A 19400-nucleotide genomic window follows, 5' to 3' on the forward strand; every position below is an offset into this window, starting at 1 on the left:
CAGCACATGTTTTATTTTTTATGTCTGTAGCACTTTTTTCTCTCACACAGTGACCAGAAATCAATATATATATTTTTTAATAAAAACAAATGTATAGTCTATCCCCACAGGGTAGAAAATAGTCTTTAGACAAAGGACAAAAATATTACATAAATCCCAAACTTTAAAAAAGAACCCTATACAATTTATCTTAAAGTCCTATTTAAAATGAGTACATTTTGAGTTTATCTATTTGGATTTAAATCTGATCGACATGTTTGTTACTTCCTCCACACATTCACATGAGCTCAGCTTTTCTGTCACAAACGGTCTACTCTATACAGTTTGACAGATGTTTGCGCTGAGCTCGAGGCAGTCGCACACATCTGGAAACGTTGCATCACAGACGAATGTCCCGGATAAAGGGAACGAAGAGTTGCGTTGGTGGAGGAAGAAAAACTGGGTAAAGAAAGAATTAGAAGATATTACGTCTTATTCAAAACATATGCTGTACTTCCCTCATCTAAAGAGATGTGATACTGCTGAGACGTACTGAATTGTTACATGCAGTATTAAAGCGATAAGCTTTGAATGTTATTCCAGTGAATGTGATGGGGTTGTAGGGCAGGCTGCACGCGCTGGGCGGAAACAGTGGGGAGAAGTTGTGTGTGTTTTCTGCCATGAAGGAGTGGCCCAAAACTTGAGTTCCTCTGTGTTTGTGCAGATGCTTCATGATGATGATCGTTGCTGCATTTGTTTCGTAAGCGGAGGACGCGGAGAAAAAGACGCAAACCACCGGTGAGTGTTTACGCAGCCTGTTGCTTTCTAAAAACGCGCGATTCAAGGAACTCATTTGTGATTTGATATCTCCGTGATTTGTTTATTGCCGCAAACTTGTAAGCATTGAGTGGGTTTTTATTAAGTTTTCCGTTTAAACCCATTTTTTTCCCCACAAAAGCACACACGGTGCCAACTTTTAGAGGAAGTCTCCGCCACAGGGTTGCCAGTTAGAGCGTGTATGTGGCAGGGGAATTAAGTTACGTTTTTCCCTGTAGTTTAGAGACACAACAAATCTTTAGTTTTGTCTTTCAACCAAATTCCACAATATTTTAAAGGGCCGTTGTCGTTTCACAAATACTTCAAATCTGGTTGTTGCTGTTGGAGCAGGCAATTTCTGATTAGTGAACGACTCGTTCTTTTGAGTCGGATCTTTTCAGTGAATCGTTTAAAATCGGACCGAGCGATTTGTTCATACTTTTTGTGACATGCTGGGCTGGATTCCAAAGAACCAGTGATGATTAATTAATAAAAATCAATATTTGTGGTGAGCTGTGGATTTCACTGATAGGTTGGTACGTTGCTTTAATGTTTACAACTTTACAACAAAAACACATACGAGTTGGTTTTAAACTGTTTTATAAAAACGTGGAGAAATGTCTTCAAAAAGATTAAATTGGTTTTAGTATTTTGTAATGCAAATCGAAATGTATTAAGGTAGATAAATGACTTTGTGAGCTGAATCATGGCTGCAATAAACCACCATTGTTATACAACTTAATCGAAATTAAAAATGAATGTAAAAAAATAAATAAATGTAAGTCTGTATAGGATGTCAGAAACCACGTGGTGACGCTATTACAGTATGATATAAAAATAAAAGAATTAATGAATCTGTTTTCTGTTATTTAACCGGGTCTTTGAAATGAACTGTTTAAAAGAATCGATTCGTGGAAGTGAGTCGGACTTCTGTGAGCATGTGTTTCTAATTGAAAGGCCATGGGGTCTCCACAGTGAGATACAATGCAAGTCATATGCTTTTCCGTTCCCTTTTTCGTTCCTTTTTTATATTAAAACTCCTTTCTTCTTGTAAATTAAAGACCACATTATTTTGCACTGTCAATGTCACAAGTTATTTCAAACACAGTATCATTGTTTTGCTCTATTCATTCCTTTTAAATAGGTTACCTCAAAGCTCTTTGTTTGTGTGTTATTTGGCTTGGGATTGTGTAGATTTGTGTGTTTACTGATGTAGAATTTTCAAACTAGGGCTGTCAATGTCAGTTTGCCTGACAAATTACTACCACGAAAACGCTTTGCTCATTGAAAAGCTGAGAAATGTCAAGTGAGATTTCTTTCTTGCTTCAAAGACTTTTATTAGACTATGACTGCTGATGGCAAAGCCAATCGCTGCTCTTGATTTATTTAATTTTTACATGTGGTTTTCAGCAAGTGTGAAATGTGACACTATTAAGCAACTGTTGTTTTAAAATCACAGTGTGCTGCTGTAAATATAGTTCAGTTTTTTGTTAGAACTTGAGTAGGAACAAGTAATTTTAGGCTTTAAAAGTCACACAAATAGAGTTCTTTCTCTGCATTAACTTCCTCTCTTTGACAGTTGTCATACATTCTACTTCTCTCTTGTCTGGTGGTTTAGTGACCAGCCATTCAAAGAGAGTCAGATATCATGTGACGGGATCTGAGATCATCCATTAGCATGTAGCCAGAGGTGTCAACATTATGCTGAGTTTCAGAAAGGAAGTGGACAATAAAGACTGCCTACAAAGTGATGGAAAGACAGAATAAGAGACAGTGGGCACATTATTTGCTGGAACATGCTTGCATTATGCTAGCTGAGCATTCGTAAGCTGCTTTTTTGCTTCTGATGTGGTATTATAAGCAAGCATTGCAAAGAGCAAATGACAGAAATTCTGCTTTACAATTTGACATGACACTTTCAAATAAACTAATGCATGGTTCTCTGTGGTGGGCCCTTCCTGCCTGATTCTGCATGTATGATGCGGCAGGTTGTGGTTGAAAGACTCCTCCCATCTCTTCAGTTCTTACTTGAGTTAACATTATTTAGAGAGGTCTGGATAACTCAAATTTAACCTTTAATTGTTGACATTGGCCTTACATCTGGATTCGATAAATTCAGGGTCTTTGGCTGCATCTCAATAGAGTGCCAGCCAACTTTTTCAGCTGCCTTAGTTCCGGAAGTATTTTTCACAGTCATTTTTCCCACAGAGATTTAAAAAAAAGTATTTGTTAATGCCACAAACCAAAGCAACCAGCTACGAGGTGAATCACAACATTATAAACTTTGAAAATCGGACAAATAAACAAAGAAGGCCGGTGATTAAAGCCGGCATGAAGCAGAAGTTGCGATAGTCTTTTCTTCCCTATTGTGACATATCCAAGTGAAACCGCTTCTTGTATATTATTTTGAGGGCACATGAAAAAAATAAAAATAAATGATGGGCACAGATAAATAATTTATAATAAATACTTCAATATACCAGAAAAAATGAGAATTGTCACATTTTGATTTCATGGTGACTTAAATAACTGAAGCGTTGTGAATGACAGATAAATAAATAAAAACTATTGATTTAAAGATGTTGGTTGTGCATATAGAAACAACATATTTTACATTTATTGCTAAATATGCATATAATTACAAATATTTGAGTAATTTGAGAGAGTAGGGAAGACTGACCATATCACGTCATTTGCAGTGCTTTATGAGAGTGGGTGACACTAAAGAGTTCTTTTGACACAATTTTGCTTATTTCGATTCTCTGATTAGGGAGATTTCTCTGCAGAATCATGGGTTGTTTAGTTTCTCACCAGGAATTCCTCTATGAATATTTAAAAAAAAAACAAGTTGAAATAATGCAGACTGATGACAAAAGCATGTACCATCGATCAACAACCTTGTAGCTGTAGTCTTTTAAGATTTATAAGCTATTGTAAAAATCAATCCCTGTGGACTTTTTTTTTACTTGAACCTGACTGTTGCAATTAAATTTCTAGGACATCCTGGAAGGCTAATTAATTTCGGTGGGTTCCCTCTGGAATTTCCTATGGGTTTTTAGAATATCATTTCATGTTTTGTTCAACAATATGTGAATGTCAAATGTGAAAGTTTGCTTACAAGTTGCTATGGAAGGATCTCACATACAATTTAGAACAGATAGTATGCAAATTGGGATGCAGGGTTGACAGTCTTGACTGCTACAGAGGTGAAATGCATTATGGGCTTGTATAAGACACTGGCACACTAAAACACACACTTGGCATTGACTAATTCCAAAAAGAACATAATGTCTAGCCAAAGTCCCTGTTTTAGACATGATGACATTTCAGACTGCTGGATGTAGAGCACCATCCGGACAGTGCAGTGTATATCTAGCATCACATTCTCCATAGTCCATCTCCACTGTTCTCTTTCACAAGACACATGGAATGTAAATATAATCTGTGTCCAGGAACATTTACTGTGCACCACTTCTCATCTCTTCTTCACTACATATTAGTTTCTTTTCCTCTCATACTTTTTTTTTCTCCCCTCTGTCATGTACACTTTTTTTTTTTTGCAGTGATCTGCATCTTAAAGATGAGGTAATTTTTGCACCTCTAGGCTAGTAACATAATTGCAAAAAATAATAGGTAAATAATAATAATAACTGAAGGCAGTAAGAATTTAGACGATATATATTATTTGTGAACTAATGTACGGCTTTTCTTTTAATAGTCAGCTTTTAGCTGTCATCAAGCAAAGACACAAAGATGTACCTTTAATTTTCTTCAAGATGATTGCTCACTAAAAACCCCCACAGTCAACATGTTTTCAGGCCATTTCAAGTTTGATTTTGACGTGACATAAAGTGGTGATATATAAGTGGCTGAGCTGTATACTTATCAAGTCTTTCCATTGACGCCATCATTGTTTTCATTCAGGCCGATTCGAGAACATGAAAACAAGAGGTGGGATTTATCACACGAACCAATCATATCCAACATGATGGTGGCATTGCGATTCATTCTCAATTACCCCCCATCAAACTCACCGCACGCTTTGGGGGTCTGAAAGTCAATGGGCTCAGGGGAGGCAAGCCTTCCACTGTAACTTCACCTGCGAGTGTCGCAGTGTTACTTTTTTTTAAACGAGTGACTTTTACGCCTTTTAATGTCACATTTTATAATATTTGCATTGTTTTATTTTTGTAAAATCAATTCTGTTTTCATCCATTTTTTGGGACACACACTTTACAATAAGTCTCCATTATTTAACATTAATTCATTCATTAACAAACTGACAATGAAAAATACTTCTAAAGCATTTATTAATCTTCGATCAATGTAAATTTCAGCAAAATAATAACACATTATTAAAAAATCATCAAAAGTTGTAACTGTATTATTTAATGGACCTGAGCTAACACTAACAGTTGCTTTTTTTAACTAACATTATCAAAGAATAATAACTTCTGTAAAAATGTAGCTATTTGCTCTTTGTTAATGTTAATGCATTAACTAGTGAGACCTTATTGTAAAGTGTTACCTTTTGTTCTTTATAATTCTTTAGCACTTTAATCTGTTTTAAATATTTGCTTACTTTATAAATTTTTTTATGTATTGCTTTATTGTATTTAAATGTTTGGTTCTTTTTGTTAAAAGAAAGTCATTAAATCTGTTATAGTATGTCACCACTTTTTTTCAATATCGTGATAATACTGTATACCGTGATAAAAGCTTCAGCAATTAACCGCAACATGAAATTTTGATACCGGCTCATGCCTAGCCCCTGGTGTGTTCAACTTCATCAAATCGATCAGCATTTGACTTGAAGCAGTGCATGTCTGTTACATTTTTTGATGTGTGCCATCAAAGTACCGCAGCAGCAGCCGTCTATAAATACCAATATTCGTTTGCAATAAGCAAAGATAAAAAAACACACAAGCACCACTACAGGAAGCAGAAAGTACCCGACTTGACAGCTCAATTTTTTTTTTACACTTCCCCAACTGCAAGCAGCAAATCTTGCGGATCGGTAAGGTGAGGTGCAGCTAAAAGATCAACTGGGTGCTTCTCAATACTCCAATTGATGCTTCCGTGCTCCTACGTCCTCCAGCCTGTGACCCGGATCATACTCACTTTTACTCTCAAAGGACATCTTCAATTCTCGAATTGCACTGTGAGGAACAAGGGCTGAATCCGAAATCACCCTCTAAACCCTCTTTCACTATTCCCTAAGTTTGTCCACTTAAACGGTTCACTTGAAGGAGTGAATGAAAATGAGTGAGTGAATTCAGACAGCTATTGAGTGTACATCGGCTGTACACTCGTTATTGTGGTGCAATTATCGATAGAATGAGTGCACTCGATAACGTCCAATATGGTTTCGGACACCACTTCAAATGGCTGTCCCCTGAAATAATGCCCTATTTGAGGGTATAGGGGCGATTTTGGATCCAGCCCATGAGTGAGGAGCTTCCTGAGGAGTCATAAGCGAGGTTACATAGGTGTATCCTTGCCTCGCATCCTAAGGGGTGGAGCTAAGACGTTTTACAGCTCATTTTGCTGTAAAATCAAAGCCCCACTTCAAACTCAGGCTATTGGTTTAGCTATATGTTACCTGTACAACAAATCAACTCGTTGCTTAACCACCAAAGTATGTTGCATCACTGGAGAAATGAACTGGTTAGTCACGACTGTTTCGCAAAACTGTAGTAACATAACTGCACTGCCACCGTTTGTTCAACAACTCTGGTTCAACAAAAAACTGAAGTACATCACGCAAAGGGGGTGGATAAATAACATTTGATAACTGATTGAATTGAGATTATTATAGTTAATTTACTTGAACAACAGAAAGCTATTAATTTTTTACTTACTTCACTATTTTTGTCCCCCATCATTGCTGTGAATGTTCACTGTTTGCGAATGTTCAATCCTTGAACTATGTTGTAATGACTGAACTTGTGACCATAGTTGGTTAGCGATTCTTTTAGGAAATGCACCCCTGATTTGGATTCTCAAGCAAACAGACATTCAAGTACAGTGACATCATAAATCTAATCAGCATGGTTCATGAATATTAAATGGCCGATGAAACGTTCAACCCTGTAGTCCTAACTGATTTTCTTAGTGTTTACTGCCGATGGAACCATGCGGCCGAATCATCTGCTTGGTCATTTTACACTACCTTTTTTTTCTCCTTCCTACCACAGCCAAGCAAAACTAAGCTTTTAAAATCCAATGATTATTTCCCAAAAAAAGTTGAGGGGTAGGGGGATCTCAAACATTTCTAGAAGTGATTATAAATGATTGCTCCACTCCACTTCTGGGATTTCCAAGTAGTGGATGAATTTTAGTGATATCATCAGTTACAAGGACCCAGTCAAGAACAGCATAACTGAAATCCACATGATTGTTTATGAAAATATGCATGTCTGAGTTCTACTGTATGATGACCTTTTTTGCACCCCATCAGGAGATTTGCTCACTTCTCAGTGAAGTGAAAGAGAGGAGGAGAGAGAAATGTAGTGTGATGTGGCTGTCTGTAAGACGCCCTTGAGAGATCTTAATGATGAGCGAGCAAACGTTTTAAAGAGCTTGTAAACTGTGCATGTTTGTGCGTCCGCTTGTTCTCTTTGAGTCTCATCTGTGTTCACACTTCTGGTTTTAAACCTTTTATTGTTTCTTTGCCATCTTTGTCTGGACAATATTAACTCATGTGGATCTGTGTTTATGAAAGAGAATGAGAAGTGAGAGGTATATTGCTGTATCTCTTCCTGTTTGTGATCTCTTCCGGATGTCAGCAGTAAGGGACTTTCATCAAACTTGCACATGAATTCAGAGAAAAATCAAGTTTGTAATTGTTGGCATGAAGAAAGAATGTGATAGAATAGTGCATGCGGTGCTAAACACTTTATTTATTACTGTATTAGTTGTATATGTGAGTGTGTGAGAGAGTGTTATGAGAACTAGTATTACAGTGTGCTTTCTGCATTGTCAACATGCACAATAAGGGATCTTGGTATATAGTACAATGGGGTATTTTGAGACTTGCCATTCACTGTCAAACCCATTCAAAACGTTGTGGCTATGTTAGACCACTTTATTAGGGTTATGTGGTGTGGTTAGGACCAGTGATTTAGAGAACGGCCCAGGCTGTTTGTTTTTTTTAAACTGAGAAATGTGGTGATGTTTCAGTTGTTGCTATTTGTGCTACAGTTGGGTTTCCTGTTTATGGTGTTTAAGCAACATTAAAAGGTCAAAGATGATAAGTTTAATGACAAATATGACTGTCCATGAATTTCTTTTTTAAAGTCACCATGAAATCAAAATGAACAATTCCTTTTTTTATAGAAAATTGTAGTATTTATTATTATAAATGATTTATCCGTGCACATCTTTTCTTTTTATTATTCATGTGCCCTCATAATCTTTAATCAAAATCAATTCCCCTCCCACTTGCAGTGACATCTCTTCTCTGATCAGATCAAACAGCGTATGATTATTATTTTGGCAACTTTACAGGTCAGAGGTCATAATAGATCGGAATATTCGAAAGATCGGAGGCAAAACACGCCGGAGACGGGTTTATTGAGGATGCCGTATTGATTAAACAATTATTAAATTGCAATATTTGAAAGATCTGAGTCATCACGCTGGAGACGGGTTTATTGAGGATGACGATCAATTCCTGATGGACAAAATCAAGTCCCGCCCTAAATTTTTTTTTCTTATTCGAATAGCTGCTTCACTCACATCACATTAGGGAAGGAAAGACTATTCAGACTATTAGACTGCATCCAAAAACCTAGGCAGCTGACTTGTTGCCTCGCTGCCTTATCAGGTAATGACTTGTAAGGCAGCGGAAGCGCATTAAGGTACCTCACGAAACTGATTTCGGACAGACTCGAGGCAGAATAACAGTTGAATGATCTACAGCAAAGTAGAGCAAGCTTTGGTCAGAACTTAACAAATATTGAATTACTACAGTAGTAATTTCTCGCTAGAAATGACATCAGAAGTGGAAAACGTTGGTCAAAATGTACATTTACACACAAACTGAACAGCAAACGCAACTTTCAGACACCATCTTGATTTTTTTAGCTCAACTGTCAGTGAATGGAACGGACAGGATTGTGGGATATCAAAGGCAGCGAAGGATACATCTATGCTGCCTTCAAAAATCGATCAGATTAAGGTATCCCAGGAGACCGGAAGTGAAGCTAACATTGGATTTGGACGTGCCTTGATGCCTTCCTACCTTGAAATGTGTCCTCCGAAGGCAGCATTGTCCAGTTTTCGGACGCAGCCCTAGTTTAAAATGATTGTGCCACTCAGAGGTCTTAGAAATGTAGATTTTGTATTGATGTTGGTTTCATATGGTTTTGAAAAAACTTAATTTCTGTGCCATTTTATATGAAAAGTTTAAATTTAATTACTCTAAAAATGTCATATGGTGCAACCATCAAATAAAAAGTAATAAACAAATTTTCTCTACACCTTGAATATATGTAGAAATTAGATTTTTTTGTATCAACATGTTTGAAACAATTTTTTGAGGTATTTAAAATATATATTAAATGGTCTATATTACATTATTATTCATAATAATTAATTGATAGATAAATGTTTTTCAAATATTAATAAGCAGTGAATAAATAATAGGCTAATAAAAGATTCTAAACAACTTAAAGGTGGATTATTTTAATAATGGATGGATGCACTTTTTTGGGTTAAAATTTTGGGCTGCCATTCACTGCCATTATAAAACTTGGAAGTGCCAGGACATTTTTTAATAAAACTCTGATTGTATTTGTCTGAAAGAAGAATGTCATATGTACATAGGATGACTAACCCTTTAAGGTTTTCAATAATTATTTACTTTTTATTTTTATTTTTTAACTATGATGAGTTTTGCAAGCAACACAATTTATTTTTGAAAAGATGTATAAAAATTATCTTTCTGTTTGTCAGGTCTCAGTGAGAGGAGGTGACACCAAGGAGAAAAAATGCCGGTACCTCCTCCACCTCCCCCTCCCCCCACCTTCTCTCAGGTACACACAAATAAACACACACACTGGTCTGGAATACGCTACACAACTTTTTAAAATCTGAGGCTTTAAAACACTAGGCATTATATACTTGCCGACTTTAAAAGTGGGCATTAAACACTAAACAACGGAGGATCACACTAACAGACTTTCAAGTCGTTCTAAACACAACAAACTCACACATAAACATGCACCTTATTGCTAGGAGATGCATGACAAATGAAAACTAGCTGTGTCCCAAATTCAGGGGGGGCATTCGAACCTTCGGACCAAGCGTTGTTAAATGGGACGGTCTAGCCTACGGATGATTGTTCTTGTCGACTAGCAACTGTGACAGCTGCAGTTGATGAGCGGCAGAAACATTTGTACTGGACGTTTTTGAAAATTATATTCAAAGGTCTGAAAACAAAACAGTTCAAACCCTCTCTAAATATGTTCACAGTGGCTCATTTATGTACATAATAAAGAGTATTAACTACATAAAATCACATCTTGGTAAGATATGTCAACATTCGAACTGGTTTTATACATATATTTTTATTTTTACATCTATATCATTAGATACATTATTCGAGCAAGTTGAAACCCAATAAAAGTGTAATCCAGCAATTTTTCTCCAAAAAATCCTGTCGTCACTGGTGCGTAATGAATTCTGGGGTAGGGTAGGACATGAGGGATTCATCTGTTGAATCCTTCATTGACACTTTTGAAGGAGCCTTCGACTTAGGACAACTTTCATCGCACCGCTCAGCTGCCTAAAATCTGCAGACTGGATTGGACTTTCGTCAACTAGTATCGACTTTTCCAGACAGCAAATTGGGGCAAATATCTGGGCAAATGTTGTGTAGTGTATTCCAGCTTTAAGTGGAGTAGGCATGAGGCAGCAATGTTTTAATGATTTCTACAGAAAATATCTAAGCTTGTTTTTGCTCACAGGCAAACACTGATAAGCCTGTCTTGAATAAATCGGAGGAGAAGGGCAGGAATGCTCTGCTGTCAGACATCAGCAAAGGAGCAAGGTTGAAGAAGGCGGTTACTAATGACCGTAGCGCCCCAGTACTCGACAGTAAGAACCTGAATGTTATGGAGTTACACTAAAACGAATTACTATATTTAAACAGGTTTTCTTTTCTACTGTACCTTTAAAACTCCTATGTAAATTACCTTTCTTATGATTGGCTAACTTTTTTTGCATATGAAACGAGTAGCAACGCTTACTGGTTGCAGGTTTGCTCTCCAGTCCAGGTTGTATAGTGTCACATATTGTTTTTTTTTTTTTTATTCTTCATGTTAATTTACGCTTTTACAATTAAATATGAAACGAGCAGCAATGCTTACTTGTTGCAGGTTTGCTCTCCAGTCCAAAATATTAAATATGTGTTTGTTTTGACAGAACCCAAAGGTGGTGGAGGAGGAGCTGGGCCTGGAGGGGGAGGAGGAGGGGGAGGAGGAGGAGGAGGAGGGGGAGGGGGAGGGGGAGGGTTTGGAGGTGGGGGTGGAGCTGCAGGTGGTCTGGGTGGACTCTTCCAGGGGGGAATGCCAAAGCTACGCTCCACTCGAGATGGTAAGAGCGCACAAATATTTAAAACATACTGTTCTGTGCTTTGATTGGTTCCTTCACCCTCATTAGGGATTGACTGATATAGAAATCTTGGCCAATACCAATTATGGAATAGCTGAGAACGGTGTGGCTGCGGATGTTATAACCCTTGACTGTGTTATCTTTTCTTGTGGTCACAATCTCGATACAAATAATATTTGTTATATACAATGCAATATATTTATGGAATATAATTTAATATTTCCTTTAGAAAATGCAGAAAAAGGTATATATATATATATATATATATATATATACCTTTTTCTGCATTTTCTAAAGGAAATATTAAATTGTATTCCATAAATATATTGCATTGTATATAACAAATATTATTTGTTATAAGAACTTCACAATTATATTAGATTATCAAGATTATTTGCTCTCTGTTTCAGACTCTAGTAGTGTCAGGCCTCCGGTTCTGCCACCTGGTGCTCGTAGCACTGGTCCACGGCCCTTTGGAGCAGGACCTGGCTCTGCCCCTCGTCTGCCTTTTCAACGCAGCGAATCCGTTGACCCCCCACGCCCACGGATGACCCCACCCCGCCCTGAAACACCTGGAGGCCCTCCTCCACCTCTACCAAGTGCCCCTCGGCCGTTTCAGAGTGGCGCACAGAGCAGGGGACCACCCTCACTTCCAGGAGCTCCCCGCCTGGGTTCTGCCCCGACACCTCCACCTCCAAATCCCCCTGGACGGCAGCCTGCACCTCCACCAGGGCCAGGTATATTTGGTCGTCCTCCTTCGATTCCTTCGCCCTCTGCTGGTCACGCCGGACGACCCCCTCCTCCCCCTGCACCTGGTCGAGGTGATGACCGTCCTCCACCTGTTCCCCCTGCAAACCGTTCTTCTTTGCCACTCACTCGGGACAGCCCGCCCCCTCCACCTCCTCCATCAGCAAGTAGTAAACCAACTCCTCCTCCGACACCTGCTCCCGCCTCTTTGCGGGCACCTGTAAGTGCAGCACCTCCACTGCCACCCGGACGCCCAGGCTCGCTTTCTTCCGAGGAGCATACGCCACGCCTTCCCGAGCGGAACCTGTCACTTGGCTCGCATCCTCCTGCCCCTCCGCCTGGGCGATCCGGACCCCTTCCTCCCCCTCCTTCTGAGAGACCGCCTGCACTGGGTAGGAATGCAGGTGGACGAACAGGTAAAGGAGGAGGAGTGGCAAGTTATTGCAGGATGATCTGGAAATCACCTGTTTGATCATTAATGTGCCTTCGTGTTTTTGTCCACAGGTCCTCTTCCACCTCCACCTCCTTCTGGTCGTCCAGGAGGAGGAGGAAGTGTGAGGTCATCACCAGCCCCTCCTCCGCCAAACAGACCAGGTGTGGAGCCTCACCGTGGTGGCAGTAGACCACCACTCCCACCAGACAGACCCTCCTCTGGACCCCTGCCCCCTCCTCCCCCACCTATGGGTAATGGATACCACAATCAAGGGCATCATATAGGTATTGTGACATTCTTATGCTTGTTTAAGTGTCTTGTAGAGTTCACCAAGAACAATGGCCAAATTTGCCATGCATTCTAATATTATGTTTCTCAGTGGTACAACTTACCATAAGTTAAAAGAACACTACTCCCATTTGCTTGTTGAAATGTTGGTCTCAACCTGGTGTTGATAAGTAATTGCTCCTTCCTTTGCTGCTATAACAACTTCCACTCTTCAGGGAAGGTTGTCAAAAAAGATGTCGGAATTTGGCTGTGAGGATTTGTTCCCATTCAGATATTTGAGCATCAGTGGATGTTGGGCATTTGAGTCTGGCTTACAGTCCATGTTCTAATTCATCTCAAAGCCAATCAAATCTGGATTTTGTGCGGGCTAGTCAGGTTCTTTCACACTAGACTCAGTAGGCATTTTCCTGGTGGCATTATATGGCAGTACCATGCTCTAATCTGTTAATTACAAGGGGCACTTACTTTTGCATGTGTGAAGAGTATGCGCGGTTAGAAAATCTAGCTGTGCTGATGATAAAATTTAAACCGTGCATGGGCGTCGGAACCATTGTATGTGGGTGGGACAATACCCACGATATTGGACCCGCTCACTTTTACCATCTTTTATTCGGCGCATGTCTGTTCACCTACCCCTAACCGATAAACACTTTATTTCCACTTTTCTTAATTTTTATTTAAAATAAATGCCTTTCCGATCTGATATGTGATGAAAGAGAGTAGAGCGCGTTCGGCAAAAGGCAGATTCCTCGGGTTGCTTTGCGTCAACTTTCTGTCATGTTTCTTACGCTATTGGCCCTACACTATTGCCGCTGTAAATGATTCAGTGTCTTCTGTAATTTTGTCTGGTCCAACCAAACGTTTAGTAAACAAGACAGGCTATTTGCACCTAATGTAAATGGTATCTACTCCAGTAAAATATTTCTGGGGGAGGACCCACCCACCCACATCTTTTTTTGCTTCCGACGCTCATGACAGTGCAACCCATGCACTGAAAAAAAATTGTCAATGCAGGCATCTATTGCTGTTACAGTCTTTGATTGTTGTTTACGGTGGCCGAGAGAGCTCAACGCGCTGCAACTAAAAAAAACACACCTGCAAATAGAAAAACACCAGCAAATTAAGAAAACATCTTCATCAGTTTAATAACACATGTGCTGAAAATACTCATGACGTAACCAAAAACAGAAACTCGCTGCAAATACAACGCACATACGATCAGGATGTTAAAATAAACTAGAGTTGTTCCGATTCCGATACTAGTATCGGAAATATCACCGATACCACAACAAATTCTGGCATCGGTATCGGCGAGTACTTGAACTCATGTACCGATCCGATACCATTTTCTTAAACAAGACCTAGTTATTATGACCGCTAGCTTTGCCTAACTGCTACACGGTTCTTCTTCGCTGCTCAGAATGCATTGCAAACACAGGAAGTTGTGCTGTGTTGCCACAAGCCACCACTGTTTAGAGCAGCGAAGAAGAAATGAAAACGCGTTACTGAGCGTTCACACCACCGTTGATGGCAGGGCAGCCAGAGCGAATTTTGACGTGTGAGCGCACAGTTAGCAGTATGTCCGCTGTTTAGCAGTATTTTGTCTCTGTGTGGATGGCGGGCACCCGCGCGCACACACACGCACGCACGTGGCGCTCGCTGTCTTTGTAGTCTCTGCCGTGTGTCACTATCAAGCGGCTATCATGAGAATTTACTGTTTCATTTGAGAAAACTGTCATATAATGAACACAGACTCTCAAAGGTGTTCACGGCAACCCTTCAAAATAAAAGTTTGGTTTAACGTGAAGAAATTGACAGAATATATTAGGCTACTGTTGTAGCCTACAGTAGATTTAGCTACGTCTCTATGTAATAATACGTCTCTACTACTAATAATAATTATGCCTAGATGGTTGTAAAGAGATTATTTTCTGATTAATATATCATTTTTAATATTCCTACATTTATTTGTTGCACAGTTTTTTTTATACAGTTATATTGTAAAACTAAAATATATTTTTCAGTTTGCAGTGTTAGATTTGTGGCTGCATTTGAAGTTATTTTTCGCTTAAGAAAAATAAATAATATTACTGTCAAATGCATGTCAGATAATAAAAATGCTGTAATAAATACAGTAGTTCACTGTATGTATTTGTTCATGTTTTATTAAGGGATAAGTCTGAAGCACAGCATAACATAATTCTAGCAATTCATAGAGGGCTAGTAGTATATACAGCTGTATATACAGATACACACCCAGGTATCGGATCAGTACTCGGTATCAGCCGATACCCTGAGCCCAGGTATTGGAATCGGTGTCGGGAAGGGAAAAGGGTATCGGATCATCTCTAAAATAAACACACTAAAAATAACATTGAGCAATAAGCTCAGGTCCCAGCCAGGTTCATCACTTGTTGGGGTCCCCTTGAAACATTTCAGTTGTGGTCTGTGTTATTTGCAGTGCATTTCTGTATTTGGTTGCGTTGGAAGTATTTGCAGCACATGTGTTGTCAAACTGATGAAGATGTTTTCTTAATTTGCTGGTGTTTTTTTTATTTTATTTGTATGACTCTGTCAGCCATTGTAGTAGTTGTTCCATCTTCTTATGGTGCGTCTCAATCAGCTCCCTAGTTCAGTAGTCAGGGCACTTATCAGGGAATTGGCCACATTCATGTACACAATATACTGATTCACAACCTAGGAAGCTAGGGAGCTGATAGTCTCAGCCCCAGACGTCACGCCCAATGACCGTTGGCTGAACGTCTGATGCATATGACACATTTTTCTGGAAACACTTCAGGAGTTTGAAAGTCGTCATTTGATTGGTTGAATTCTACAGTGTGTCCGCATTCTTTTACAGTCTGCCTGGACGTCAAACTCCCTTGTGGAAGTAGAACGTTGTGTTTACAACTGTGACAATGAGTGCTTACCAGGATCCACTAAATGCTGGATTTTCAAAAGGCTCCCTTGTTACAGTAAACTTGCACAACGTTCTTGAATTAATCATTTATAGATGCATGCTGGTCTGTTAATGCAGGGACATCGACTTTACATTTTTACGCCCCAAACATGATGCGGAACAAAAATGCGGTTCTTGGTCAATGAAAGCTGCGATAGAGTCCAGACCTTCTGCCATCAGTCTGAAGGTCTGGCTACAGGAGACAAGGGAGCTGATTGAGAAGCATCCTCAGTTTTTTTTTGGACCGTGAAACAAAGGCCCGGAGCAGTGGTGTTGCCACCTTGTGGACAAACCAGTTAGTGCAAAACAATTCAAGGCACATCTGATCTATTCTATGCTGATGATGACATTTACATCAGTGTATGCCAAAGTATACTTCAGTGCTTAACTAACCAAGAACTTTATTGGCTAAATCTCACCACTCAATAATTTTGGCTACAGATCAAATAATAAAAAATACATATAATTAATAAAAGTGCTTATACATAAACACTTCACATCTGCCTTGCTCCAGTCCATTTACTTATTTTGTAAGTGCATTACTGTAAACAGTTTTTTGTCATTTTTTTAAACTGAAGAATTAATCAAATTATTTGGGGGGAAATTGACGGCATTTCACGTGTCAATAGAATGTAAATGTATACACATTCATATTCCTTGAAGTCACAATTTACTTTAATGTACTTTTATTTAGCTGTAAATAACACTAAAGTAACTTGGATTTGCAGATTATGTTGTAGATTAATTGTGTGTTCATTTGATCTACTTTTCCAAGATGAGTGGGAATCACGCTTCACGTTCCGACCTGTATCGGACCTTCCACCTCCAGAGCCCTACATTCCCTGTCAGAAGACCTATCCTAGCAAACTGGCCAGGAACGAAAACCGAGGTAACCACTCACAGCCATGTTTTCTCATCTTATGCGCTTTTGTTGCTATGCATGCACATAGACAAAACTGAGCAACAGCTGTCGCTTCCTCATGCCAATGAATACTTTAAATAACATTCAGCACAATCATGGTCTTACCCAATTGTTTATGTGTGTGTGTTTGTATATTTTTGTCCGTTTCAGGTTCAGGAAAGAAAGAGCGAGGTGCACCTCCCCTCCCCCCCATACCTAGGTGAAAGAAACCTTTTATTTTTTCAGGGCCTGACAATCCTTCCTTCCAGTTTTCTCTGGTACTGTCTGTTTCTGATATTTTTCAACCAGAGTAGTTCATTAAAATATCAAACATGTATAAAATAACCATAAAACAGCACATGGTGTTCTATTGTAGACAACATATCTTTTATAGCATTTTGTTTTTGTTTGTTTTAGAGATTAGTACATATTTGCTATTATGACTATGTCAAGTGATGAGCTCTACAGCGATACTACAGCTAAGTTTGACTTCATTTTTGAATATTTTTTGGAGCAAGATGAATTATTGCAGCAGTCCTTTAGGAGAGTGGTGAAAGTTTCAGTTGTCTTTCTGTCTTCTACTTCATCAGTGTTTGTTAGACAATCCTTAAAGGGATAGTTCACCCAAAAATGAAAATTAGCCCATGATTTAGTCATCCTAGGTGTATATGACACTCTTCTTTCAGACGAATACAATCTGAGTTATTTTTAAAATGTCCTGGCTAATTAATCCAAGCATTATAATGGCAGTGAATTGTTGCCTCGTTTATGAAGTCCATAAAAGTGCATCTATCCATCATATAACTGCTCCATACAGCTCCGGGGGGGGGGGGAGGCATTGACGCAATGCCTCTCGCGGATAGTGCTGGTCAACAAACTCAAGCCCCCCTTCTCTTATATCGAAATCCTCCACCATTTCTGTTTAAAAAAAATCTTGTTTTAGACTTCATTCATGACCAGTGTTTGACAAGTTTTAAATATGGATATTTTTCTTACACAAACGTGCCACTTCGCTTCAGAAGGCCTTTATTAACCCCCTGGAGCCGCGTGGAGCAGTTATATGATGGATAGATGTACTTTTTGGACTTCATAAATGAGTCAACTGCCATTATAGGCTTTGATTAGCCAGGACTTTTTTAATATAACTCCGATTGTATTCGTCTGAAAGAAGAATGTCATATACACCTAGGATGACTTGAGGGTGAGTAAATCATGGGCTCATTTTCATTTTTGGGTGAACTAACCGTTTAATGTAATAATATTTTAAGGAGGACTGCAACAGTGTTATATTCCTCTCATTAAAGCATTGGTAACTTTTTGGTGAGTTTTGACGCCCCCTACCTTCCTGTTCTCACACAACATAGTAGGAATAGAGCCTTGACATTTCAAAGGTAAATTGTCAAGTGACTAGAACAATATCAGACTGTAATGTAATGAATGTGTGTTTGCTATAGTACCATTGTGTGTGCATGTGTGGTGATAAGGGCCAACACGTTATACATGTGGAATGTTCTCCAATGTGCAGAGTTATGTTGATCCTGTAGCAGTGTGGACTGAGTTTATGGGGAAATGAGGATGTCCTTTATTAAAGGCTCTTTAGGTCAACCCCCATTTAAACAAGTCTGAGAGCTGATGTTGTATAGGCATAATCTTTAAATGAAAAATTATTTGCCTTAAAATCCCATGCAAGTGTGTTTCTGTGTATTATAGGATTCTATCTATAAGGCAAAAAGACACAAAAGTGTTATATTTTATTATGTATGTATGCACTTGCTTGTTTTGTTGATGTTAGCGCAGTATTATGTTGCCTTATGTATGTTTCTCAGACATGTGGACGTGCCTGTCAAGAAGTGTACTGTTTAGTTTTTTGTTGACTAAAGCTTACTGTATATTTGACTAAAGCGCTTTACTAAAAGTATAATCAACAAGTGTATCAATCTTTGAATTACATTTTATTTGTTTCCTTCATTTATGTACTTATTGAAAGAATCAAGGAGCCAAGGAATGGCTTGGTTTATGCTGTCTTATGTTTGTTTACATAAAAAAGGAGTTGCTAAAGCCTTCTAATGAAACATTAAAAAGAAAATTACATTTAAACAAGTGATGTATGCAAAACAGCATAACCTCTGAAGGATCTTGAATTAGACGGAGAGAAGACAGACGATTGCACAGCCAAAAAGAAACAACAATTTGCCACCAACATTATTAGTAATACTCATTTATTATGTTCTGTTTTAGCACTCTATGACATTGTTGTGTGACCAGATGCTTAATGTGGTACTTCAGATGTTCTCTTTGTGCCTGCAGATGCACATTTCAGTTTCATACAACATACTATGTTGTTTAATTTGTATATTTACTTTATTACGAACAGTCTTGTGCTATTCTGGTGTGCCAAATATGTTGTTTTCTAAATAAACATGCAATAGAAGCTGGAATTTGCCTTTCATTTAAATAATTGTGCATTTCTGTGCTTTTCAGGTTTTATAAAGCGCTTGTTGCATTTTCAGTTGGCAACGTTTTAATGTTCTTTGTCATTTCAATGCACTTGTGTTTTATTTTTAATGTATTATTATTTATTTTTTATTCTGCAGCAAAGCACATATATCACTGAAGAAGGCTGATTCCCGAAATTGATTAATCTATTTGCTTTGCTGCAG

The 19400-nt window shown here is 38.6% G+C and overlaps 1 protein-coding gene across 2 annotated transcripts; it reads left to right on the forward strand.

Moving 5' to 3' along the window:
* The first annotated feature begins 381 nt into the window (after positions 1 to 381).
* Positions 382 to 19400, forward strand: wipf1b (WAS/WASL interacting protein family, member 1b). 2 transcript variants are annotated; one of them, XM_079841249.1, is made up of 9 exons: positions 382 to 442; positions 704 to 777; positions 9754 to 9833; positions 10767 to 10896; positions 11224 to 11394; positions 11823 to 12575; positions 12664 to 12876; positions 16615 to 16728; positions 16912 to 19400. In XM_079841249.1, exons 3-9 carry the CDS (start codon positions 9789 to 9791, stop codon positions 16962 to 16964), a joined length of 1479 nt encoding a protein of 492 aa, XP_079697375.1. In that variant the 5' UTR covers positions 382 to 442; positions 704 to 777; positions 9754 to 9788; the 3' UTR covers positions 16965 to 19400. The 2 variants fall into 2 exon arrangements, with proteins under 2 accessions (XP_079697375.1, XP_079697374.1); XM_079841248.1 differs by lacking the exon at positions 382 to 442 and having other exon boundaries at positions 650 to 777.

Source organism: Gobio gobio (genome assembly GCF_949357685.1).
Source record: "Gobio gobio genome assembly, chromosome: 17".
NCBI lineage: Eukaryota > Metazoa > Chordata > Actinopteri > Cypriniformes > Gobionidae > Gobio > Gobio gobio.